The 25,880-nt window shown below is 38.4% G+C and overlaps 1 protein-coding gene across 5 annotated transcripts; it reads right to left on the bottom strand.

The window, feature by feature from the left end:
- Nucleotides 1–541: 541 nt before the first annotated feature.
- Echdc1 (ethylmalonyl-CoA decarboxylase 1) lies at nucleotides 542–24,770 on the bottom strand. Of its 5 annotated transcripts, none has more exons than XM_027398413.2 (6): nucleotides 24,519–24,770; nucleotides 20,295–20,510; nucleotides 17,834–17,976; nucleotides 11,755–11,807; nucleotides 9,589–9,669; nucleotides 542–1,045 (listed from the first exon to the last, which is right to left on the bottom strand). In XM_027398413.2, the coding sequence occupies exons 2-6, from the start codon at nucleotides 20,506–20,508 to the stop codon at nucleotides 637–639; spliced, it is 900 nt and encodes a 299-aa protein (XP_027254214.1). In that variant the 5' UTR covers nucleotides 20,509–20,510; nucleotides 24,519–24,770; the 3' UTR covers nucleotides 542–636. The 5 variants fall into 5 exon arrangements, with proteins under 5 accessions (XP_027254214.1, XP_027254212.1, XP_027254213.1 ...); XM_027398411.2 differs by lacking the exon at nucleotides 24,519–24,770 and adding an exon at nucleotides 24,333–24,512; XM_027398412.2 differs by lacking the exon at nucleotides 24,519–24,770 and adding an exon at nucleotides 24,367–24,512.
- Between the last annotated feature and the right edge of the window lie 1,110 nt (nucleotides 24,771–25,880).

Below are 25,880 nucleotides of genomic sequence, written 5' to 3'. Positions count from 1 at the left end.
TAACACACTTCATGGTGTTCCTTTCCATAGGATTTGCTGTCTTGTCCTTGTACGTGGAGGGTTCTCTTAGTCTGCATTTTTTCTTTTTGATTAAAAAAACTTTATAATTTAATAAATACTAGAGTTTATCAAAAATAATTGTTTCTTGTTTGAGTTTGGAGATTGCTTCATAAGAAAAATTCACCGAGGTATTTTGTTTTTGTAAATTACATCAACTTAAGAAAGAACAAAATGGCCAGATGTAATAGTATATACTAGCATTTGGGAGATGGTGGAAGGGGGATTAGAAATTCAAGACTACCCTTGGCTGCATAATAAGTTTAAGACCCTGCCTTAAAATTTAAATTAATAAATATGTTACAAAAGATAAGCTCAAGAATAGATTTTCTGTTTGAAAATTGATCTTTGGCTCTAGGATAAGAATTACTGTAGGAATGTAGAAGTTGCTAGAAGTGATTTAAGCAAATGTTAAAAAAGAAAAACCAACAAATTGAGATATGAAAAATATCAACCAAACCAAATAAGCATATAAGCAGTCAACTTCAAATGAATTCTGCTGCTCATTTTTAATATAACTTCACTTCCATCCATGTTCTCATTGAAGCTTCAACTTGTAGTACTCCCATATTTTAAAAACTATTTAGTATGTTTCCCTCTCTTAGCAATAGCCTCTAGGTTTGCAGGTCCACCCCACAGTGTTCCTAAAACATCTCTTTCATTCTGTAATGCTTCCTCTAAATACAGCTCTCTTCCTGAACAAACGGATTTTTTTAAACCTCTAATGACTTCTGGAGGCCCACTGACAAATTGCTCTAGCCATTCTTGTGCCTCTTCTAGAGCCTTAGCTTCATCTGAAGACTGTAAGACCTCATCAACAAAGCCCATGTTTAAAGCTTTCTTGGAATCCAGTTTGAGGGTCCCACTTAACACTTTGAGAGCTTGTCTGCTGCCAATGATTTCAACCAGCCGGCTGGCACCACCCCAGCTTGGAACTATGCCCATCTCCTTGTGGACAAATCTGATCACACTCTCCATAGTCATTAACCTGTAAAAACAGAGAGGAAACTCTGTAAGTACATGTATATACTATAACTGTAAAGTAGTAAATGCTCCTGGGCTAACAAAATTAATTGGTTTAGGCAGACATAGAAACAATGTTGCAGAATGTTCCCAACTAGAATTTAATTCACCACATACTATTTATTCAACAAACAATTGCTTTTGAAAATAACATTTTGTTTTAGCTTTTCCAAACTTTGAAACTGAGAAGCCAGCCTTCAAAAATAAAAAGAACTTCATGTTAACAAATTCTTGAGAGTAACAGACAAATACTCTCATTTTATGGTTGAATAACCATACAATGGAATCGCCAGGACTTGACCCCAGATAGTTGACCTCAGTGTCTCACAGGAGCAGGAAGAGTAGTAAGGAAGATGGCAGTGGCTTGGATTGGACTGACTGACAGCAGTAAGTATATCCCCAAGTAGTGTTTTTATGATCAGGGTAATTCATAGACTAATCAACGGAATCGGTGGGTATAAAAAAGCTTTGCACCTTCTAGTTGCATACTATAAAGTTCTACAGTTTTTAGGAAGTGTTGCCTGTGTACGTTCTTGTTGCATGTATCAACAGAAGACTTAGTAATATTAAAACCTAATTTGACCTAAATAAATTTCAAATTGCAATTTATATTTTTCCTTAGGAATAACCATTTTCAAAACTATTCACTATAAGAAAGAATAGCTGAAGTGATTTGTCTTCCCAGCACACTGTATGTCCAACTGTAGATGACTTAGTTCTCTTAGTATCAAGTTTCTCAGACTGCAGCCTGACCTTTAATCATGAAACACTGCAGAGAATTTTTGAAAACCCCTACTAACCCACTGGGAAACTTTCTCCCCAGAGAGATGAATTCCCACCAAGAGTATGTTACAACGATGAACAATACTATAGAAATGGCTTCAATAAACAGCTTTTAAATGCGTATGAGGCAGAGCAAGTCTAATTCTTAGAAGAATCTAATCTAACTCCACAACAGGAACCTGTCAAAAATTTGGGAAGGAATTAAACTTGCAAAATATAATATCTAATAGTTGTGGAAATAGAAATGATTGTTACTTTTGAGTCCAGTCTCAGAAAAACTTAATATACCAGTTTTTAAAACAAATTCTGGAATTGGCATGTGTTGGTGTAGCCATTAGCACAGCTGAGAAAGTGATGATGTCAAGAATAAACTCATTTAGAACTGAACATAAATTAGTGAGACACTAGATGTCATTATGAGGTAGAGGATGCTGTACAAGTTATTACAGTGGCCATCCATGAGTTGTTATAAACTAGGCAACCATCCTTATATATGTTTTGTCTCCTCGTTGAAAGATCAGTTATGTCATTTTTCATGTACATGTGTGGGCACACATTCCATGGCATATGTATGGAGGTTACCTGGTTCTCTCTTTTGTATCATGTGAGTATTGGGGATAGGATTGGGATGGGTTACCAGACTTGGTAGGAAGTACCTTTACCCACCCAGCCTTACTGTCCCATGGATGCCCACTTAAATCCTATTTTACAACTAACAAATCCTCAAGTAATCTTTGTAAAAGCATGCATTATAATCTGACATATATATTCTTCATAAATTACATAGCTAGTAATATAATGTATTGACATACCTTTTAGTATGCATTAAGCATAATTTTAAAATTCCATTGGTCACAAGAAAACAAGGTATTTCTTACAGTTAGAGACATACAAAGCTCTCAGGAAACATTTCACAAGATCCTTCATTAGTCTCACAGAGTTAAACTTTAAATTTTCAAGTGTTGGAAAATATAATTCAAAAAGAAATGACTCAATAAGATATATCTCAAAATGAGAACTGCTTCTTCATTATCTGCCAGGATTAAACAGTAATTCTAGAGTTACTTAGTATCACCTGGAATGCTTATTGCAAGGAGAATCTAAGAACCTATATAGAAGACTTAGCCCTTATAATTATAAAGTCATCATATTCGATTTATAAAGCTATTAAATTCCCTAACTTTGATATAAAAGAGCTCTAAGTGCATCTGACATAATGGTGAGGAAGAGATGAAATTCATGAGATGTTGGTATGTGTCTTACTATTTGGATGGATATATCACAGGAGAAAACTACCCACAACCGGGCAAAGACTATTAGTGTGTGTGTATGTACACACACCCACCATAGCACACATACACAGGTCTCCAGATAGTTTATGTGAGGCAGTTCTCCCTTCCCTCATGTGGGACCCAGGGGTTGAATTCAGGTACTTTTCCCTGCTGAGCCATCTCTGTGGCCTGACTGTTACTTTTGACAGGGATGCTGGATCCGCTGCTGAGTGCAGACAAGGCTACTCTATCATGCTACTGCCTTCTGATGAGGGAACCCTAGTTCAAGGTTAGCAAACAGATCCAAGAACATTTTTAAATGAACTGAAACTTTGCTAAACAGGAAGTTTTTTTATATATATATAAAATGTACAAAAGAAAGCTGGAGTTTAGAAAGGTATGTATAGTAACCTGTAACAAAATATGTATTGAAATGGAAGACCACAGAGCTCTTCTATACAGTACGTGGAGCCACCCCCAGACCATGTGGCTGGAAATCCTAACATGTCCTCTCTAGTGTGACTATTCTCCAGGTTCTTCATGTGGGCACTTAGTACCATGAATTTTCCTCTTAGCACTGCTTTCAAAGATTCCCATAAGTTTGGGTATGTTGTGCCTTCATTTTCATTGAATTCTAGGAAGTCTTTAATTTCTGTTTTTATTTTTTCTTTGACCCAGGAGTGATGTAATTGAGTACTGTTCAATTTCCATTGGCTTTCTGCAATTTGTGTTGTTGTTGAATTCTAACTTTAAACCACGGTGATATAAGATACAAGGGATTATTCCTTTTTTTTTTTTTTTTTTTTTTTGTTGAGGTCTGCTTTGTTGCTGAGTATGTGGTCAATTTTAGAGATGGTCCCATGTGGCGCTGAGAAGAAGATGGAATGTTCTATAGATGTCTGTTAAACCCAATTGAGTCATAACTTCTGTTAGTTCTTTTATTTCTTTGTTAAGTTGCTGTCTGGTAGTTCTAGAACACCTATAAATCCTTAACTTGTGCTCTTAAGGAAGAATATTAAGTATATCAGTACCTGTTTGCATATAGCATAGAATTCTTTGAATATATTTTATATCTATATAATTACATACTATACTCTGTACTTGTACTTCTGGCTAAAATAAAGAAAACAAGCATTTATCAGCTTATACAGAAAGCTTTCCTATTTAGTCTCACATCATCCACAAAGCCAGTGTGACAGCTCCCTCAAAGAAAACCAAGCAGCAACCTAATGCAGTCTGAAGTCCTGACAGCAGAGGGTGCTATGACAGATTTACTTATTTATTTATTTTTTTCTTCATTGTATCCATGAATCCACTCACTTATACTGGTTTTCAAAGAGGTTGAGATCTTGGTAAATTGTCTCCTACATCAAAACAATTCTAAAGTTTCTGAGTAATAAACAAAACTTAACTAAAACAAGTCCTTAATTATCAAATAAAAAGCAAAATTTTCTTATTCAAGAGTTTACTGAATTTTCTCTCACATTGTTTCTATTATTCTATTATATAAGAAGTAAAAATGGGAACACATTTATTACAGAACATTTAGTTTACAAGATTGGAAGTCAGGAAAAGCATTATGATAATATTCAGTGTATTAAGTCAATCCTGCATGGGAGTGAGAGGTTGTGATGAGAGGGCAAGTAGGGGAATCCAAAGATGTTGCCAGGCACCTACTTTTGATTGAGTCATGGTTTCCCAGATTCTGATTTTGTAACAGTCAGGAAACGGAACATTTATGTCTCATATACTTAGAACCAAAATCTCAGACTGCCTTTTCAAAACTTAGTTTCTAAGCTGTCAAATAATACACAACAAAATAAACAATGCCACAAAAATTCCTTGTTAGGGACATTTTCATCTTCATTTATTATGTTAAAAAATACTTTACAAAACTCCATAAAATGACTGTGTGGAATTTGTGATAGTTACTTTTCTCGCTGCAATGTCAAAATTCCTGACAAACATGTTAAGGAAGACTTTATTCCAGCTCACAGTATACAAGGGTGCATGCCATCGTGACAAGGAAGGTCTGGCATTGTTAATGGGAGGGTGGGGCATTCCATCCTGGTGAGGAAGGTAAGGCATCAGGAACTGGAGGGCAGCTCTGCACACTGCATGCACACTTAGGAAATAGAAAGCTATGTGTCCTGGTGCATTCCCTTTTTAATATAGTCCAGAGCCCCAGCCCATGAAATGGTGCTGCCCATAGTTCAGGTGGACCTTCCAACCCCAAGTAACCTAATGTAGGTAATCCCTCATGGATATGCCCAGTGATTTCTCTCTGAAATGATTCTAGATTCCGTCAAGTTGGCAATCAGTATAAACCAGAATAATACACCCAAATATTCTTTCTGATGAAAATATAATTAGCATGACAATTTACTTTCACTATGTGCATTTATTTAAAGGATAATTGACTAAAGCAAAAATATAGTAATTGTGCCATTATAATGCATAGAAACCAAATAAATATTAATATACCCAAAGAAGAGGACACAAGAAATAGATGTATAGTGTAATATCCTAACATCTTACATAAATTAGTTTATTATTTGATGGAAGGCTGTGACAACTTTAAGATGCATACTGTTAATTCAAAACTAGAAGAAACAAGTTTTTCTCTCTCTGTCTCTCCTCTCTCTCACTGTGTGTGTGTGTTGGGAGAGGGTCAGTAGAAGTAAAATGTTATCACACAATGTACAATGAGGCAAGAAAAGAAAGTAAGAGAACAAATAGAATCAGGTCATTAGAAAAAATATCAAGATGGTAGACTGAGAGGGCAGGAAAGATAGTTCAATGGTTACAAGCAGTTTCTCCTTTTGGAGAGGACCCAGGCTCAGTTCCCAGCACTGACATGATGGCTCATAATTACCAGTAACTCCAGGTCCAGGGGATCCAATACCCTCTTTTGCCCTCTTGAGAGCACCATGTGGTATATACATGTAGGCAAAACGCTAATGCATATAAAATAACTTTTTAAAAATATTGTAGACAGAAATGAAATCATATCAATAACGAATATAAAGTAGGACAAACTCACCAATTAAAAGGCAGGCATTGCAACAATGAGTGTGCCCTAATCTGGCCTGGTGTGTAGATCCCTAATCCTAGTTTCTTGAGAAACTGAGGCAGAAGTAGGAAAAACTTCAACACTTCCCTGGGTGTCCTGGTAAGACCCCATCTCAAAATTAAAAAAAAAAAAAAAAAAGGCAAGAGATGTACCTCAATGGCAGGTGGATTTCCCAATGCATCTATGGATTCAGTACCTTGTACTACCGAAAAAGGAAAGTATGAACCTAATTCATGTGACCTACTATCGTCTATGTTCAGTTAAATAGCAGGTATACATAAAAGGACAGAAAAATTGACCAGAAAAAGGTAGGGGAGGCTATATCTACATCAGACAAAATAAATTCTTGGTTGGATCCCAGACCAGACCAAAGGATATTAAAATATTGAAAGAAAAAAAGTGAATGATATAGACCAGTTAAAAACACTTCATCTCTAAATCTCTTGATCTATAATTACAACCTGGCTCTCTGTTAATAGCATCCTAGGAGACTGGATAACAGGTTTCAGACATTAAAAATATTTCAAAATCAAAGCCTAAAATTACTTTAAAATCTAAAAATTTCTGCTCCTTAAAAAACAAGTATGGAGAGGTACAATCCTGTAACCCTAACATTCAGGAGGATGAGATGGCAGGAACCCCAATTCAGATGCACTTGCCTACATAGAAAGATCCTATCACAAATAACACAAAACCCAGTATTATGATGCTACTAGAAAATAAATAGCAAGACATGGACTGATGGCGAAGCAGAGGTTTCATATTTGGGACTCTATATACAATAGAGAACAGTGAAGAAAACAAGAAGTCTGAGGAAGTGAAGCAGGCCCTGGGAATCAAGGAAGAGGAATCAACAGCTAGTAAGCATGATGAAACAGAAGACAACTCAATAAAAGTAGCACAGAATCTGCATTTCATCCCTGGCAACATGAAGAGGAGGGAAAGTAGATACTATCTCTTACTTTGCTCAAAAATTAATTAAAGGTGGATCAAAGACCTTAACTGAAGACCCAAGACTTTGAAACTCCTAAGGGAAAACACTTTACCATACAGACACAGCCAATATGCTTCTGAATAGACCATCAGTGGTTTGGGAAATAGCAAAAATTGATGAATAGGACTACATTAAATATAAAAGCTCTATAACGCGAAGGATAAAGCCGTCATGATGAAAAAGCCCATAGAACAGAATACAATCTTCCCCAGATATTCGTCTGACAGGAGACTGGTGATACAAAACATACACAGAACTCAAAATTTTAATTCCTCAAATAACTCTACCAATAAATGAACAAAGCAAAACAAACAATTTTCAAAATAAGTGTAAATGGCCAATGAGCACATGAAAAACTAAGTTCAACATTCTTTACCTGCTAGAAAAATGCAAATCGAAACTACATGGAGATTCCATCTCATCCAAGTCTGAACAGCTATCAAGTCACAGGAAAAGAACAAATGCCAACAAGGATGCAGAAAAAAGAAACTGTCTACACCACTGGAGAGATCACAACTAGTACTTTGTTAATCCAAAGGTTCCTCCAGAAACTAAAAACAGATCTACCACACAATCCAGTTATATGCACCACTCCTGTGTATGTACCTTTTAGGATCCAAGTCAACTTACAGTAGAGACACCTGCATACCCATGTTTATTGTATATTCACAAGTATATAAGGAAAGTAAAAACGTTCCATGTCTTAACTTTGGTGGTTACATGGGATGATGCATCATCAAAACGCCTTTACATTGCACAATTAAAATGGGTGCTTCTGGCTACATATAATTTATATCTGAATATAAGATTATTTCAAAAACCTTTATAACAGATCAACATAACCTATTGGAGTATTCAGAATGCTATACTATCAGAAGGGCTATGTCCTTAGCTTCAGAAATCAGGACTCAAGTCAGATAAAGTGGCACACAGTGAAGATCAGTAGATGCGGGGCGAGCACTCGGGCTCCTTGGTGCCCTCCTGTTTTAGTGCCAGTTACAACACACACACCATTTCTGAGCACTTTAAAAGGATCAAGGGCATTTTTAAAATAAAGCACCCTCTCTTGCAAACACAGTTCTTTGCTATGACTCAAGGCTCCAGGGACTTCTCTAGGCTCTCAACACAGAACGGTTCAATGTGATTATTGTCTTACTCCATGTTTATGGATCTCAGGACAAGCACACAACAGAATACAGAGGTTTCCTCAGCGTGGTTCCTTGGGACAGTACTAAGAAGGCAGCTTCAAGCCTGTGGAAAGCATCAGATTTTCTAGCCTCTGCACCCACACAGCTACTCAAAGCTGGAAATCATTCTAAGGGGGAGGAACTACCAGCTCCCAGAATTTCCTGCAACTTTGTTCCTTCATTTATAAAGTTGCTATGAATCACAAATGGTGGAGACATGGATCTCAGAAAGAAACGGATCTCAGCAAATCTTTCTTGAGGACAGGCACGGGAAACTTTGGGTCCATTCTTTTCTTATGTTCTTGAGTTGTTAACTCCTTCTGAGTAATTGTCTTGGATTTTAGAGTTTCATATATTTCCTTGACTTTCCTTCTTAAGAATTTTGCTATTATGGAATTGATTTATTAAAAGTCACTGTCTTTTGTTGATTTTTAAAAATGCATTATAATTTAACAATAGTAACTGTATGAAACTAAAATTATTTTAATGACTGATAAAAAGACAATATTCTTTAATTAATTATCATGTTTAAGAATATATGAAATAGGCCAGGTGGTGGTGGCACACGCCTTTAATCCCAGCACTTGGGAGGCAGAGGCAGGCGGATCTCTATGAGTTCCAGACCAGCCTGGTCTAGAAGAGCTAGTTCCAGGACAGCCTCCAAAGCCACAGAGAAACCCTGCATCGAAACCTCCCACCGCCCCCAAAAAAAGAATATATGAAATATTGTGGCCCCCAGAATGATAGCTGGGGAACCAGCATAGGACAGAACCAGACCCCCTGATCATGGGTGTCAGTTAGGAGGCCTGGGCGATCTATGGGGCTCTGGTAGTGAATCAGTATTTATCCCTAGTAAATGAACGGACTTTGGGAGCCCATTCCACATAGAGGGATACTCTCTCAGCCTAGACACATGGGGGAGGGTCTAGGCCCTGCTCCAAATGATATGACAGACTTTAAAGATCCCCCATAGAAGGCCTCACTCTCCCTGGAGAGCAGAAAGGGAATGGGATAGGGGTTGATGGGGGGCAGGGGAGGAGAGAAGGGAGAGGGAGCTGGGATTGACATGTAAAACAAGCTTGTTTCTAATTTAAATTTAAAAAAAAAGAAAAAAAGAATATATGAAATACTGAAATTAAGGCAAAACTACATTCAAGCATGTGCTAATTGTGTTTATGTCTGCAGCAAATTTTACCTTACCTGAAATCACATGCTGTAGTAAATTCTGCTCCTCCACCCATTGCCCAGCCTTGAACCAGAGCAACGCTTATTAAAGGTAGTCTGTATATGGAAGAAAAATGGATGGCAATAACTAACTTTAGTATTCATTCATATGCACCATTTTAAGGTCTTCAACATTCTGCAGTTAATAACAAGAACCATGAAGGGTAGTGAATCCTTGCACCCTCAGAAGGAAGGTGGCATGAGGCCAAGCACACGGCAGCTCACCTACCTGACTCACTGCCTGCTTCACAGTAGTAGTATGTACTGGAACTGTCTTCTAAACACTGAGCCTATGATATACCTCCACAGCTGTCAATACAGCACACTCACTGTGAAACTGTCTGCTCTATAGTCAGGGTTGGGGATATTACAGTCATATCCCAAGAGATAACCTGATCTAAAACACAGACCTACAAAAGCAAGTATTTAAGAGTTCCACCAAAAGGCGTATCACTACTGCCTAAATGGCCATAAACTGCTCCTATATATAAATATTACTTAGTGCTAAAAGAAATCTTATTGTTTCTGTTTATAAAGAACCATGCATGGCAGATATTAGTAAACACCTTCAATCCCAGCAATTGAGAGGCAGGGACAAGTGGATGTCTTAGAATACAAGGTCAGCCTGGTCTAATTCCTGCACAGCCAGGGCTACATAGTGATAGCCTATCTTTAAAAAACTAATAATAAAATAAAAATAAATCCTGACACAACAGTGTGAGAATACTACAGGTAGTTCTAAATTTTTGTTTGTTTGTTTGTTTGTTTGAGACAGAGTTTCTCTGTGTAGCTTTGGAGCCTGTCCTGGAACTCACTCTTGTAGACCAGGCTGGTCTCCAACTCACAGAGATCTGCCTGCCTCTGCCTCCCAAGTGCTGGGATTAAAGGCGTGCGCCACCACCACCCAGTCCTCTAAAATGTTTTCAAAGTATACATTTTTTAAAGATTCTAACCAAAATGTAATGCTATTGGACTAAATATTTCCTAATAAGCCCTACTTCCACATAAAAAGGATTACTTAAACAAGAATAACTTTTAGCCAGATGTGGTGTTACATACCTATAATCTAGGCACTCAGAAGATGGAAGCAGGAGAATCAGGAGTTTAAGGCTGGCCTTCACTAATAGTAAGTGTGTGTGTGTGTGTGTGTGTGTGTGTGTGTGTGTGTGTGTGTGTCCAAACTGGGCTACATAATATTGTACCTCAAAAATAAATTAATTAATAAAAATTAAAAATAATAAAAATTGAGAGAAAGGGCTGATTAACCCTAGCCCTAACTGGCTCAGCTGTTTAGAGTGCTTGTAGCTTTTGCAGAGGACCCATGATCAATCCCCAGCATCCATATAGTAGCTAATATAGTAGTCTCTGAAGGCATTAGACACACATGTAGTGCACAATACAAACACCCAGACAAAACACCCAGACATATATAGTAAAATAATCTAAAATAAAAAAGTTTTAAACTAGAAAAAAAAAGTCAAGAACAATGTGGTGGAAGAAAGAGTGAGATAAGGCGATGGCATTTAAAACAGTAGTATTATTCTAGACTCTCAGATAAGTATTAAAAATACAGAAATGTATCACTAATAAGCATACTTAAATATGAATTTTCTTAGTTTTAATAACTTTAAACTGCCTATATTTAGATTAAAAAATCAAAAAGAGATTCAAAGTATGTCCAAATTTGTAATCTGAAATGCAGATTTTTTTTTCTCCCTTTTCCTTTATCTGGATGTAAAGTAAACCCATTCTTGTCAGAAAGCTATAAAAGTATTATCCAGTCCACAGTTCTCCCCACTTCTACCACTCTCCATCCTGGAGGAATCTCTGCAAGTCACCTCCTGATCAACATCCTTTCTCTGCCTGCTGTCAGTATTTGACTTTCACCATAGCTGTTCTTGTGGTAGCTGGTTATATGGGTGCTGTTTCTTAAATGGTTTTCCTCTTTCCCCTTCTTTATAAAACTGTTCACACCTCACTAACATTTCATTCTAATGACTGCCTCCTAGTATGGCATAAAGACATAGTCCATCATGACAACGGACACAGTTTGAAGCTTGTCTAACTTTTTTAAATATACAAATAATGGAATACTAATCCAGGTATTTTAAAAATCCTATTTTTAAAAGAAAGATACATTACCTCATAAATCTTGTTAAGGTGTTCTGCATGAACATAGATAAGGCCACCCCATTCTTTAAAGAAAAATAAGCATAAACACAAAAATTAGTATATTACATAAGAAATACTTTCAAAATTCAGATTTTGAAAAGAAACAAAGCCACATTTTTTGTTTTTTTTTTTTGAAAATGGCAGTTTTCATTTTGCACTTTGTGGGGCTGAACTGTAAATGGTGCTTTCTGTGCTACTCTCCCAGGGCTGGAGCTTAGCACTGCACAGGGTAGCCTGTATCACTCTCTTTCCTCAATCATGTGGTGAAAGTTCTAAAAACAAGGAAGGAAGAGAAGGGGAGGGGAGGCAGAGAGGCAGGGAGGGAGGCAGGGAGGGAGGGAGGGAGGGAGGGAGAGAGGGAGGGAGGGAGGGAGAGAGGGAGGGAGGAGGGAGGGAGGGAGGGAGAGAGGGAGGGAGGGAGGGAGGGAGGGAGGGAGGCAGGGAGGGAGGGTTGATCTGGCATAATAGTTTGAGGATCTAGTCTACCATGGCAAGGAAGGATGGCAGCAGACCACAAGCAGCTGGGAATACTGCAGTCTCAGTCAGGAGGCAGAGGTGAACAATGCTGCTCAGCTTGCTTGCTCTTCATTCAGACCAGTACTCCAGCCTATGGAACAGTGTCACCCACACTAAGGGTGTTCTTCCCTTCTCAATAAACCTAATCTATCAAACCCCTCACATGAATGCCCAAATGCTTATTTCCATGGTGACTCTTCAATCCTATCAAGTTGACAACCAAGACTGACCATTCCAGCTTCCTAGTATAGAGTCGAGCACTAGTCACAGTAACCTGAGTCAGACTCTCCAACCTGCTTCCTCTAGGAAGCCATGTGTAAAGAAAAGTTATAATGAGCTCTGGGATTCTGTACTCTAAGGCTCAGATTCCTAGATTTTTCACAAACTACATATTTTCTCATAAGAGCCATACCTTCTTTAATCCAGTATAACCTGGCTTTCAGCCTTGTCCTAAAACATTTTAATACACTTTGCCAAATTAAACGACTTGGCTTTATTAAGTATCATCTTCTCTTCAACTTAACACGGTTCCTTCACTGTGGTCCTCTCTTTCTAGGAACCGTTTTCTGTTTGTCTGTTGCTTTGACTGTTCTCCAGTTTTCCCCTTTCACTCATCCCCTCAGCCATTCCCCTAAAGGCAAGGACTCTCCTAAACCCACCCCATAGCGCTTTCTCTCTCTCTTCATTTGTATTCTTTTCTTTGAAAGTTTAAACCACTTCCACTGTTGGTTTATGTGAAGCATCAGAACCTCAAACTCAGCACTACAAAACTTACAAGGAGTAAAGGGCAATTTGAGTTCTCATTCTACCACTTAGTAGCAGCATGCACTTGAGCAGACCATGACTATGAGCTCAGTTTTCTCATCCATAGAAATGGGGAATAAAACAGGAATCTGGTTGATTTACAGGATGGCAGGAAAGGTAGGAATCCGTATGTTCACACACACTGCTTAGCTACTAGAAAAGTCATAATAAGCAGCAGGCTCAGAATGCTGGTGTTATTACAATCTCTCTAGTTCACAGCATCCTCATCATTAGGTCCAGCATGTGTGCTCTCAATTCCTCCTCTGAAATATTTCCAAAATTTACTTTCTTTTTTCTATTTGTATTCCAACTGAACTAGTCTAGAACTAGTTCATCAACCTATGAACTAGTTCATGGGTTGATCAGAAAAAAAAAAAGCTCTAATTCCTAGCTAATATTTCTGTATTTAATTTCTTTTCCTTAGATATACTTTCCATCCTGCTGCTTAGTAACACTTCCTGTAGGATAGTGATTTCCTATCAGCCACAGAATAGTCTAAGATCTTGGACAAACAAATTCCACATAGTCCTAAAGTACCTTACTGGCATTATTATCTACAACCAAGAATCTCAATTTCAGCTGTAAAATATCTGGCAATCCTCTAAATACCAAATGCCCCAGTATCATATTACATATTATATATAACATATAACACACACAAACACACACACACACACACACACACACACACACAAATGCACACATTCTGTGTTTTGCTCACACTAGTCCATCATTTCCATAGTTGTGGTAGCTTGTTCTTGTTCTATTTTAAGGAATGTCTAGGTCAAATAATGTGATTCCATCACAACCTTCCAAATGCAATAGGTTTCTCTTTTGTGTTTCACAGTACTTTTTTTTTTTATTCCTGTACCTTAACTACAGTAGTTACCAACTGTTTTCTATGAACTGAGTGTTTCAATTCATTATTTGACATACTGCCTCTACAAGATGGGGGCTAAGGAATATAACGAGTCCTCAATAATCTTGCTGGATCAACCATTAAGGTACTGTGTACTGTTTTTTTTGTTGTTGTTGTTGTTGCTGTTATTTCTAATGCTTAAACTAATAGACAAAAGTGCCAATGAAGAAACAATTAATTTGAACTGAGGTGCAGAGATATGGGTGGTAGAAAATGTGAAGCTATGTGATATCTTCCTCGAGGTTGATAGCATTCTATCAATACTAATGACAATCCTATAATGGAATGAGTGTGTTTTGACCATAAATGTATCATAAAAATAAAAAATAATACTGGCCCAAAAGATACAGGGATAAGATTTAATTTGATCAAGCCATATGGTGGTACACACACCATAATCCCAACACTTGGGAGGTAGAGGCAGGAGAATCTCTGTGAGTATCAGGCCAACCTGGTTTACACAAAAAGCTCAAGAAAGTAGAGTGGGAGGAGGGAGAGGAAGAATTGCTATTATTAATTTATCATTCAAAGCTACAAAGTCAAACACTCATTCAGTTCCCTGAAGTGAGGGAGGAAAAGAAGTCAATGGGCTAGAGACATTACTCAGCAGTTAAGAGCACAGACTATTCCTCTAAGAACCAGGGTTCAATTTTCAGCACCCACCCTGTAGCTCACCACATCTGTAACTCTCACTCCAGGAGATCAAATACCCTGTTCTGTCCTTTCTGGACACGCAGGTGATACATAGGCATACATAAAATAAAACGAAATTTAAAAAGAAAGGAAGAAAGAAATCAGCAAAACATAAAACACTACCTGCAGGAAATAACTATGGAAAAGACAGAGAGACAGACCTACCAATGTTTGGGTATAGGCAATTGGGAAGTATTGGACACAGGTGTGGAGAGCTGCCGCAGCTGCTGTTTCATCTGTCTGTATCCTGAGATCCAACCTCACCTGTCTAGCTCTTCCCAATACCAACCACGACAAAACATGTGCAGTACTCAATGTGCACAAAGAACCATGAGCATCGCCTTCTGCAGCTGTGCCCATCTTGAGTACAGTAACTCCCATCTTGCAAAGTGTCTTGTTCTATGACCATATGAACCAGTTTTATGGATTAATGAATTTCTCCCAAATACACTGAAAGATTTTTGGAAAATAAGTAATTTGTATATTACTATGGTTAAAATGAAATTGTACAAGAGTAGCAGCAAGCCCAATGCAGTTAGACAGAAACTAGGCCATGGGGGGGGGGGTGTGGAGATACCTGTAGACATTTAAGCAACAAAGACCCAAGCAATACACTGTCAGAAGAGTAACAAACAAGGTCAGGGACAAAGGAGGACATCATCTTCAAGCTAGGTTAAGACTGTGAAACTTGCTAAACCCAAACCTTTCCTTGATGCATTGCACCCACTTGCTGTAAAGTAAGCAATTCTGTATTTCCCTATATACCACTGTGGACTTTGATTCCTTCTTACTTCTAAAAAGAGATTTCTTAGGGTCTCCAGAACATCCACAGCATAAAACCTAACTTTTGTAAGTGAATAATACTTACATCCTTTTTTCTATGTTTTGTTTTTCTCCCTTACATAACTCTTCAGGGCCAATCCTTGGTCACATTAGTCCATCTTTAGTCCATCCTCCACATTCTCCATGGATCTCAACTGTATAATAGGGACAACTGGAGTTCCTTTCCTCAGCATGAAACAAAAGACCCCAAAAGAAACTAGCTTAAGGGGTCAGTTACACATGAAAGGAAAAAACTAAGGAAACAGCTTAGGATACAATAGTGCCAGTGTTGACACTACCATGGATACATGAGGGTTTCACTGGATTTGTCTGTTTCTGTGGACATTTAGAAATTTCCTTCAGAATTTTTTTCTGTTTTGTTTTTTCGAGACAGGATTTCTCTGTGTAGCTTTGTAGACCACGCTGTCCTCGAACTTACAGAGAGCCACCTGCCTCTGTCTCCCAAGTGCTGGGATTAAAGGCGTGCACCACCACCACCCAGCCTTCAAAATTTTTAGTTGAAATATTACATTGGCAAAACACCAATATAATTACCTTTTGAAGACAAGTCCTCTAATAATCACACTAAAGCATTTTAGTATATTTAGAGGACAATGTAATCCACTTACTAACTTGTTATATATTTCAGTTACTTCATCATTCCCAGAAAGCAAATTCACCAAATATGCAGATGCTACTGGCACGTCTGTAACACAGAGTCAATATGCTGGACCCAGAAGAGCTTCACTGAGAGAAAACTCGTTCACAGTGTGAAATCACAATAGGTCTTGTGATCTCAGCTGCAAGTGGTAGATGCATTCACACTCCAACTGCAACTCATGTTAAGAGCCAAAGATTCCTAGACTCTAGGATTTTAAATTTCATATTTACACAAACATCAATTGCTTCTCAGGTGTAGAATACTTCAGACTATCTGAAAAAAAATGGTTCAGGAATTTTATATACACCATTTCTACTTGTCAATTTTAAATTAACCATGTAATAAATACCTTACAAATATTATTGCAACCCTGAATATTACCTACAAAGAAGCTGATGTAGTGGCTCATGGCTATAAGATGACTATAAGCCTAGCTCTCAGAAGGCTGGGGCGGGAGGACTTCAGAGACTTTGAATCCAATCAAGGATACAGAATGTACATAATGATCTCTAGGACAATCTAAGCTACAGTAAGACTACACACACAGACACATAAACACACAGAGTTTGAGAAACTTTCACAGATGAGAGATCCAAGGAATCACTGTAGACTACTATATAGGATTCCAAAGCAGAAAAAGGACACAAAAGAACTATCAATACCAATACTTTATGAAATTTCTTTTCTCTCTCTTTTACACTACTTTGACATGTAAAACTAAGGATATATCTAATGTGCACAACTTGAGTTTGCAGATAATCACCAATTCCACTTTGAGCACCCATTCAGGCTGCAGATACACCCATCATTTCTAGTATTTTTATCATCCCCTTTATCATCAATGTGGAGTGTGTGTAAGAACATTCAACGTAAGATCCACCATCTTGGAAAACCATATGGAAATACTATATAGCATTGCTCATTATAAACACTGTGCTAGAAAACTAATTTCTAGCACTAATTTACCTGTGTAATGGAAATTCTATTTCCCATATTCCATCCTTAGTACCTGTCAACCCCCATTCTACTCTGTGCTTCGATGAACTTCACTATTGAGAGCCCACATGTGACATCATAGAGTAGAATTTCACTATCGGTAAAATACCAATGTTGGTGCATAAGTATCTGACAAATCTTTATACTGAATAAATACGCCAAAACAAAGGGCACAGGGTACACACGTGCAAGATTCTACACTAGTCTTCCAACTTTTTCACAATCTTAAAATTATTCTAAAATTTCTACTTTTTCTTTAAAAGTATTCAATCAAATTAGAAATCAAAGAGACATGGGGGCCTCTACTGAGAGGAAGGAGAGTCTCAGAAACAATACTGAAAGCAAGAGACAGTCTCCAAAAACACACAGCCAAGAGTGCTCCTCTTGGACCACAAAGATGAGACATTTCAGCCACCCTGTAAGACCTTAACATTTATTTGTTTTCCTATATTATTTCCCTTATAAACCTCCATAATTTCTCTCAAAAAATAAAAGAGAAACCATCCAAACAAAACAAAAACTATTGTTTGAAGGCTACTAAGGAGTATGCATTATAACAACAATCACATAGGTTAAAACATGATTTTCTCAGTTGTGTCTGATGGGAGCAACCTCGGGTACACAGCCCACATACTTGCCTCTGAGGTGGAGAGTGCTTTCACAGCATTCAGATCAGATCCTGAGCAAAAAGTATTTTTTGCACCACGGACAATGAGGCCTTTCCCTTCTGTCCAATTTTCCAATTCAATTACCCTTTCCAAAAGTTGTAGCATCATGACACCTACCAGAGGAGAGTAAAAATATGAACACATGTAAGAGACTGATAAAAACAGAAATAGCAAAGTTCCAGCAAGACTACCAGGACATATACTTTACAAATATCTACAGTGTATTTACCAAATGCCTATTGCACTAATACAATGGAATACACAAACAAGGCATATAAAACAGCCCCTGCCTTATAATTTTAAATTCATTAACCTATGTATCTTAAGAAATCAAACAAATATATTTAGAAAGAAAAATAAGAATATATCATGTATGTCCTAGACATAGAAAAATTGGGATATGTAATATTGGATACAGTGATAAGCACAAATTACTTCTTATGGTAAAGATAGCAAATGCATGTTAATTGTCTCAGTGAACAAGCTTAGCAAGTTTTATAAACATAAGATGACTGTGAGATTATATAATGAATAGGCTATAAAATACAGGACAAAGTGAGTCTAACTCTCTTCCTAGCAAAACTAACAAGATTTTACTTAGGTTAGGAAAGGGTAATAAATACATAATAAATGCCGTGGTTGACAAACTAACATGCCTAAGGCACAGTCAAGGCAAGGATTTACATATTAGATCATCATGGTGATATGATTACAAAATTCTACAAAAGCTTCCTTTAACAATAAATTTAAAATTGGAAACCACAGAGAATGACATTTGAAGTTGTAATGAATAATCTGTATCTATGCACATCTTTGGGTATCTTCCAAGGTCATAATATCCTTAATATCCTAGGTAAAGACAAACAAAATTAGAAGCCAAAGTAAAGATCATAACTGAAAGTTAAAACTTCCAGAGTACTCACTGATTCCAAGCCTTACTGCATGGATCCCATTAAAAAATACAGACTTAGTTTTGGAGAAAAAAAAAATTCCACAAGGTCAATAATCACTACTCTGCCATTTTTAAAGTAACCAATGGGATGGGGCTCTACAGTAAATGTTAGATCAATGCTATGTACTCACAAATAACTAATAAAATAATCCTTTCTAATTATGATCTACTTAAAATGGAAACTTTTCAAGAATATCCTTCGTGCTTGAACAATGCCATTGCATGCAAATTATTAATAGTTTGGGAGAAACCAAAGATCCACACATTTAGTGTAAATAAATCAATATGTACAAATATACATCTTCAATCACACATAATATTTAAGTGCCTAAACAGTAACAGTAGCCATAAATATAAAGAACTATACTACTAGTGAATTTTAAACTCACTCTTTTGACTTAGTGCAGTAAACCTTAAGAGCTAGAGGAGACCTTACACACTAAAGGGCCTTGGAGTATCTGCTTTGACTATTTTTAAGCAAAGACTCATCTCTCTACCCAAGCTAACAAAACACCATTACTTAAAAACATCTCTGCTTTTATTTGTTTTGCAAATTATACATCAAACTAATACTACCTACATAATTGAATATATAAAGCTAGTACCATTAGTTTCATGTAAATTTTGAACACTTGAAATGTGAGTGGTTAATTTCAAGTGAACAAAATATAACGGATTTCAAAGACATTGGAGCCTATCCTGGCACTCGCTCTGTAGACCAGGGTGACCTCAAACTCACAGAGATCCACCTGCCTCTGCCTCCTGAGTGCTAGGATTAAAGTTGTGCGCCACCAACACCGGCTCTTTAAGAATATTTGGATTATGTTTGATACATAGAACCAAAAGCTTAGACTGCCTTATCAAAACTTAGTTTCTAAGCTAGCTGAATTAACACAGAACAAAGTAAACAAATCTAATGCCACAAAAATTCCTTATTAGGGAAATTTTCATTTTCATTTATGGGGTTAAAAAATACTTTACAAAAATACATACAGTGACTGTGTGGAATCTGTGATAATTACATTTCTCTCTATGATGTAAAAATTCCTGACAAGAAACAAATTAAGGAAGGAATCATTTTTCTAGCTCACAGTATACAAGGGTGCACGCCATCATGGCAAGGAAGGTATGGCATGAGGATTATGAGGGTGCATTCCATCACAGTGAAGAAGGCATGGCATCAGAGGTGGAAGGGCAGCTCTATTTTGTTTTGCCTTCTAAATGATGGCTGATAGAATATTTACCATTACACACGAATCTCATTTTACCAAGATTTGTACTCATGACTTAAAAAAATATGCATAATTAACAAAAATATTTCTGGTTCACATTATAGGAAATTACTTCTGTGTATATATATTCCACAAGGGATACCAAGACTTTCAAGAATTGTTTTCACCAGAGCAAGGCCAGGAAAACTACATTAGCAGGCTATGACTTAGTGTCCTTCTTTATCTGGAGAAGGAGGACCTCTCTTACCTGAGAAGGCATTCATTTTGTTGGGGTTGTTCAGAGTGAGAATGCCAATGCCATTCTGATTCTTCTGAAGGTCAACGGACCCACCAGGAAACTGCTCCAGTATCTTTTTCACTTCCTCCTCGTGGAAGCCATGAGATGTATTATAAAGCGACACCCCTGTTTGTAATAGTTTTGTCCTTGCAGACAGAGATGTAGTCAAAAGACTTTTTGCCATTTCTAGAAAAGAAAGAAGTATGCAGTTGCCTAATAAAGAGAATCATTTTTCTTTTTCTACTATTATGTCTGGATATAATAATAGGACTTCCTCTTGAATTGTAAAAACCTTTCCAATGAAGGTAAGCTCCATTATAAAAAAAAATAAAAAATAAAAATAAAAGACATGGTCAGGTTAAATAGGCCAGGCTAGCCTACAACTCATTTTCCTTCAAGGTTACAGCTTTCACAAGTGTTGGCCCATGATGGGGTGGGCTTTCAATAATGCCTTTGAGTCATTCCTGCTCCTGTAAGTAAATGCACCAGTTCACCAAGGTGGAATTTAAAGGACTGTTACAGTGGTCTGTCATTGGTTCTCAGTTTGGACTGAACAGACGTTTGTGTTGTATCTTCCCCAGCAACAGTGTCTTGCAACACTGTGTGTGTATGTGCACTTTTTATTGACTATTACAGATTTTTTATTCCACTGCCCACAGGTTTCCTAAAGTCTGTAAGATGACAAATCTCACATTCATAGCTCTGATCCAGGCCTCATTTATAGCTGGATGTGCCTATCATTTAGTTGGGATATTTTGAAATTGAGATTTTTTTTATTAACGCCTCTCTACTAACAAAAGAATTATGTCCAAAGCTTTCCTTGATTTGGCCATTACTTAAAACTTGCATCTCTTCTCTCATGATCACTCCTCATATATACATACATAAATACATATGTACATACATATATATATACATACATATATACATGGACCCAAATAATTAGAGTTTCACAAATATAATATGCTTTATTATCCCCCCACCCCTGCCAATTATTTTTTCTCCTTTTTTTGACCTGGTTCTTCAAAGACAGAATTCTAAGTTTCCACCTAAAAGTGATTACTAATATTATCCCATGTTAGCATGTTACACATATCAGTAATTTTCCCGATTCCTCTCACAAGGCAAATAGCTGTTATAGGTTAGGACTAATATATTCTTTTAGAGGTAATTTGCCAGTAAATAGCAAAAAAAAAAAAAAAAAAAAAAAAAAAAAAAAAAAAAAAAAAAAAAAAAAAAAAAGCTAACTTAATTGAGGGAACCCAGTCAACACCTGTCTCATTCTACTCATTCCCATCACCAGAGAAAGACTGAATGTAAGCTCTCTGTAGGAGCAACAAAGTGTGCCTGCTCCTACTGGTACTGCTTTTTTGACTTTCCATTTCCATTCTCCTTCATTCTGTCTCCACTGGACAGTCTCATCCCCCACAATACCCTTCATATTTTGGGGAAAGACACCGGGAGCTAGCCACCTTTACTCACTCACATTAAGAAGACCACAAGGAGCAGGGGTCACACTTCTGCTGGATTTGCTTCTGGTACAGAAAAACACAAGCTTTCAAGATCACAAACTCAATTGAAAAGTTGAGTGTCCTCCATAGCCAGAAGGAAACCTAATGAGTTTGTCACCTTTACATGGGCTGCGTGTGCTCTGTGAAGGTTTGGTTTGCTCCTGAGTATGATCCAGTATGAAGAGATGACTAAGAAATTAATTTGGAGCAAAAGTTCTGATCTCCCCCACAGTGTTCATAACGCCAAATGAAGATGCTAAGAAAACCTGATTAGGATTTAGATGGCTATTTAAATAATTTATCTGTTTTTTTAATAATGCTTTGTTTAGGAAAAGAACAAGAAATTAATGTATAAAATACAAGAGTAGAGGCTTAAAAATCATTGGCATTTTAATTGCTAATATACATTAGTAGACTCAGTTTTTTGTTTGCTTGTTTGCTTTTTAAGGGATCTGCCTACTTTATGTAGTTATACTGTCTCCTTCTCCAACATCTGTCGACTCCAGCATTATTGCTGCTACCAGATCATGCCTCCTTACCATCAAATCACTGAACACTTAACATATTTACGTAATGAATTGCTTTGTGTCCTTAACCTTGATTGTGAAATGGACACTTTCCCAAGAAAGGCTTCTACTATGATACATACCCATTCTACTAATTCCAAATCATCTTTTCTTCTTCCTGCATTCTGTGCCTCTCCCAATACAGACCCTTGTTTTTCTGTACTTCTTGTAGATTCCTTGTCTGTCCCAGAGTAATTCAAAGTACAGCTTAAGCGTGTTAGACTCACTGACCCAAACTTTGGGACTCCAATTCTAGCAATTTGATAATAGCTTGCTGTTCACAAACTAAAGTACACAGTGGTCTGGGCTGGACAGATGGCTCAATGGTTACAATTGTTTTCCCCCACTTCAGAGAACCTGAGTTTGGTTCCCAGGTAACTCCTGCTCCAGGAGACCCAGCCCTCTTCTGAACCTCCACTCTGTGCACATAACCTGGCCACTCCCCCATACACTTAATTAAAAATAAATCACTTTTAAAGATACATGATGGCTGTGCTGCTAAGATGGTAAGATATCAGACATTAGTAAATTAGCATAATATCTGAAAATACAATTTAAAAAGAGCTTAAGATTCAGGTGCTGCTATAGACTAGACACACGTAACAACCCATATTTGCTTTTCTCCTGGGAACACAAAGCAATGAAAAGGTTCTGGGGCAGTTAAAATTTTATAAAACCTTCTTCAGCGCAAAAAAAAAAAAATTTTTCCCCAAACTGTGTCATTTGGGTAGGGTTGCTTTGCTGTCCTACCAGGAACAGATCGTTCCAGCTGAGAAAGCTTTCTGCCAAACCACTGGGTAGCTGGAAAGGATCCCCCTCTGGCCATCTGGGACCTAGGGTTTTCCTCTCCAATTCTTACGTTAGTTTTTCCATTAAAAGTCGTTTTCTATCTAACACCACACTGGAATCATTAACTAGTGTCAGAAAATTAACATAATTCCACATTTAAGGAAGAAACTAAACAATGAGAAATCAGAAGGTACTTTAGACTGAAATATAGATCCCGTTTCTCAGGTTTTCAATTTTATACTCCTTAACTCTCAAGTTCCAGTACATGCCTTCCTACACACAACCAAGAAAGTAACTTTCATTTCCTCAAACCCTGTTTTCTGTCATCCCAAATTTTAGCACAGGTCTTCGTCTTCCAGACAGTAATTCCAAGTCATCCTCTCTAACTCTCTAGTTAAAACCCCATCTCCACCATTAATATTCGCGGTCGCATAAAACACTATCGTAACTACTTCTTTTGACAAGTTTTCCTGCTAAATTTAGTTGTCAAGAGGGCATCTGGGGTGCCTGGAAAACAATAATTTCCAACCATTTTCTTAAAACAAAATTCGTAGGCCTTCAGGACCCGAGCACAGCTAACTCACCATCTATCTGGTTCGTTTGTCTAACTCACCCTGCTGCAACTCGGTCTCTCCACAAGCCGGTTTGCCTTTCTGGAATGACAATCGCTGCTCTGTGCGCCCCAGCTGACCATTAGCTTAACGGCTGTCAATTAATAGTCCAATAAGGTGTCCCAAAACAAAACAAAACCAACCCGTTTTGCTTTCATGCGCTTCTTCCTCCACCCCTGAGATTTCACAATTCTGCCAGTGCCCCCAGGAGAGTGGTGTTTCTCCACACCAATTCTTCGATTAGACTTGCTCCTATCTCTAAATCTGTAGCACCCAGAACAGAGGTAACACGTTACAGAATCGGACGTGAAAGTTGGGAATGAGAAGTACCGACTTTTACGTCCTCCACAGAGCCTTTCCAGGTAATAACTCCTCTCGGGGATTTGGACAAAAGTGGGGAGGGTTTAAATGCCTTGAGTACCACCCACCAAAGTTGAATTGCTCCACTTTCGTAGTTTAAAAAAAAAAAAAATGGCTTCACGAAACGAATATGTAGGCAGTGTTTAAAATAAGCAAGATAATTAAGTTTACCAGTAGACATTATAGACATCCAACTGAACATCACCTAGGTTCTCACGGGGATCCCAAAACACCCAGAAATCAACTCAGAAAGTTGGACTCCAGTCCCCTGGGAAACTGCTCGTGTCGCTCTTTTCCCACGACCTCTGCAGCACGCCAGGAATCCTCCCAGAGACCTCCAGAAGCTCGCGAGCCCACCTCAGCCGCGCCTGCACTGCCGCCACGAGCCGGCAGAGGGCAGTGCGCCTGCGCGGCGACTCGGCGCACAGCCGCGCGCTCCTCCGCTCCGGGTTCGCCGGAAACGGCGCTCCTCCCCGATCACGCCACACCAGGTTCCGGGGTTCTCCGGGGACTGGCAGGCGGGCGCTCCGCTCTCCGTAGAGCACACAGCTCTACAGCACCTGCCGCTGACTTCCCCTTCCTCTGTCCGAAGACCCTCTTCCGCTCTTGGCGCCTCGCCTTCCGCTACGCGCGACCCTCTTCCGCTCGCTCGCACACCGGCTTCCGGGCCCCCTGCCCGCTGACCTGCTTCCGCTCCTGGTTCCCAGTCCCTGCTCACACTCAGGCCCTTTGCTAGCACCTCAGAGTTCCCGCCGCCCCGAAGTCCCACCCGGTCCCATCAGACTCCCCTTTTTGGGAGCTTTCTCCCTAAAATTTCACGAGCTGGAGGAGGGGCTTGCCTTTTTCTATGGTTGACAGTTCTTGGTGTAGGCTCAGGCTAGGGAAAGGAGACCAACTAAATCCTCACCGTTCTGTGCAGCTACTTACCTGGAAGGGAGAGAAAGGTAAAGGACACGGAGCCTTTTTAAGATTAACAGTTACCGTGGTCAGTGTTATGTCATCTATCAAAAGTTAAATATTCAGCAGATACTTGTGACATGGCATGTGCTCTGTAAAGACACCCAGCTAAAAAATCTGTACAGACCTCATTTTTTTATGGCACAGGCTGTAAAGAAGTACTTTGGAAGACAACGAAGGAGAGACCCTTTTCCCCCATTGCTGGAATCATGTCACAGAGGAAGGACTAAGTCTTAGGAAGATGATAACAAAGATGGATTAAAGCGGTTGAAACATTTTAATCAGTTACTTTGAGCAGTAGGGGGATGGCTGTTCCTAGTTGAGCAGATGCAACTTGGATTTTTTAAGAGGACAGGCCCAGCTGAATCATCAGGGAACTGGAAAGCATAACCTCTTGGTCAGTGTGGAGGCGGTTAGGCCAGCAGCATTTGTGATTACCAAGGGATCTAACCTACACGAACTGAGGGACAAAAAAACTTTGCTTTCTAGTAAAGTGTATTTCTTGGTCCTTGAAGGAGTCTAGAGTGTGTGTGGTGGTGGTGGTGGGGGATGTTGATTGACAACTGTAAAGTTTTTTTTTTTTTCTTTTTTGGGTCTTTTTTCTAGTAACTCCTTCAAGAAAGGGAATTGTAGCAGGGCGGTGGTGATGGACTCCTTTAATCCTAGCACTTGGGAGGCAGAGGCAGGTTCTCTGAGTTCAAGACCAGCCTGGTCTACAAGAGGTACTTCCAGGACAGGCTCCAAAGCTACACAGAGAAACCC

This window comes from Cricetulus griseus, chromosome 2 (genome assembly GCF_003668045.3).
Source record: "Cricetulus griseus strain 17A/GY chromosome 2, alternate assembly CriGri-PICRH-1.0, whole genome shotgun sequence".
In the NCBI taxonomy this organism is placed as follows: Eukaryota; Metazoa; Chordata; class Mammalia; order Rodentia; family Cricetidae; genus Cricetulus; species Cricetulus griseus.
The sequence above is the reverse complement of the archived record's forward strand: the minus strand, read 5'-3'. Positions and strand labels throughout refer to the sequence as shown.

What these genes read in the sequence shown, in the direction of transcription:
- Echdc1 (XM_027398411.2), bottom strand. Translation starts at nt 24,363, where the DNA reads ATGTTCAGTTGGATGTCTATAATGTCTACTG. An exon ending in AAGCACTCTCCACCTCAGAG is followed by an intron (nt 11,808 to 17,833) that starts GCAAGTATGTGG and finishes TTTTCTTTAAAG; the next exon opens with AATGGGGTGGCCTTATCTAT. An exon ending in ACTACAGCATGTGATTTCAG is followed by an intron (nt 1,046 to 9,588) that starts GTAAGGTAAAAT and finishes CTGTTTTTACAG; the next exon opens with GTTAATGACTATGGAGAGTG.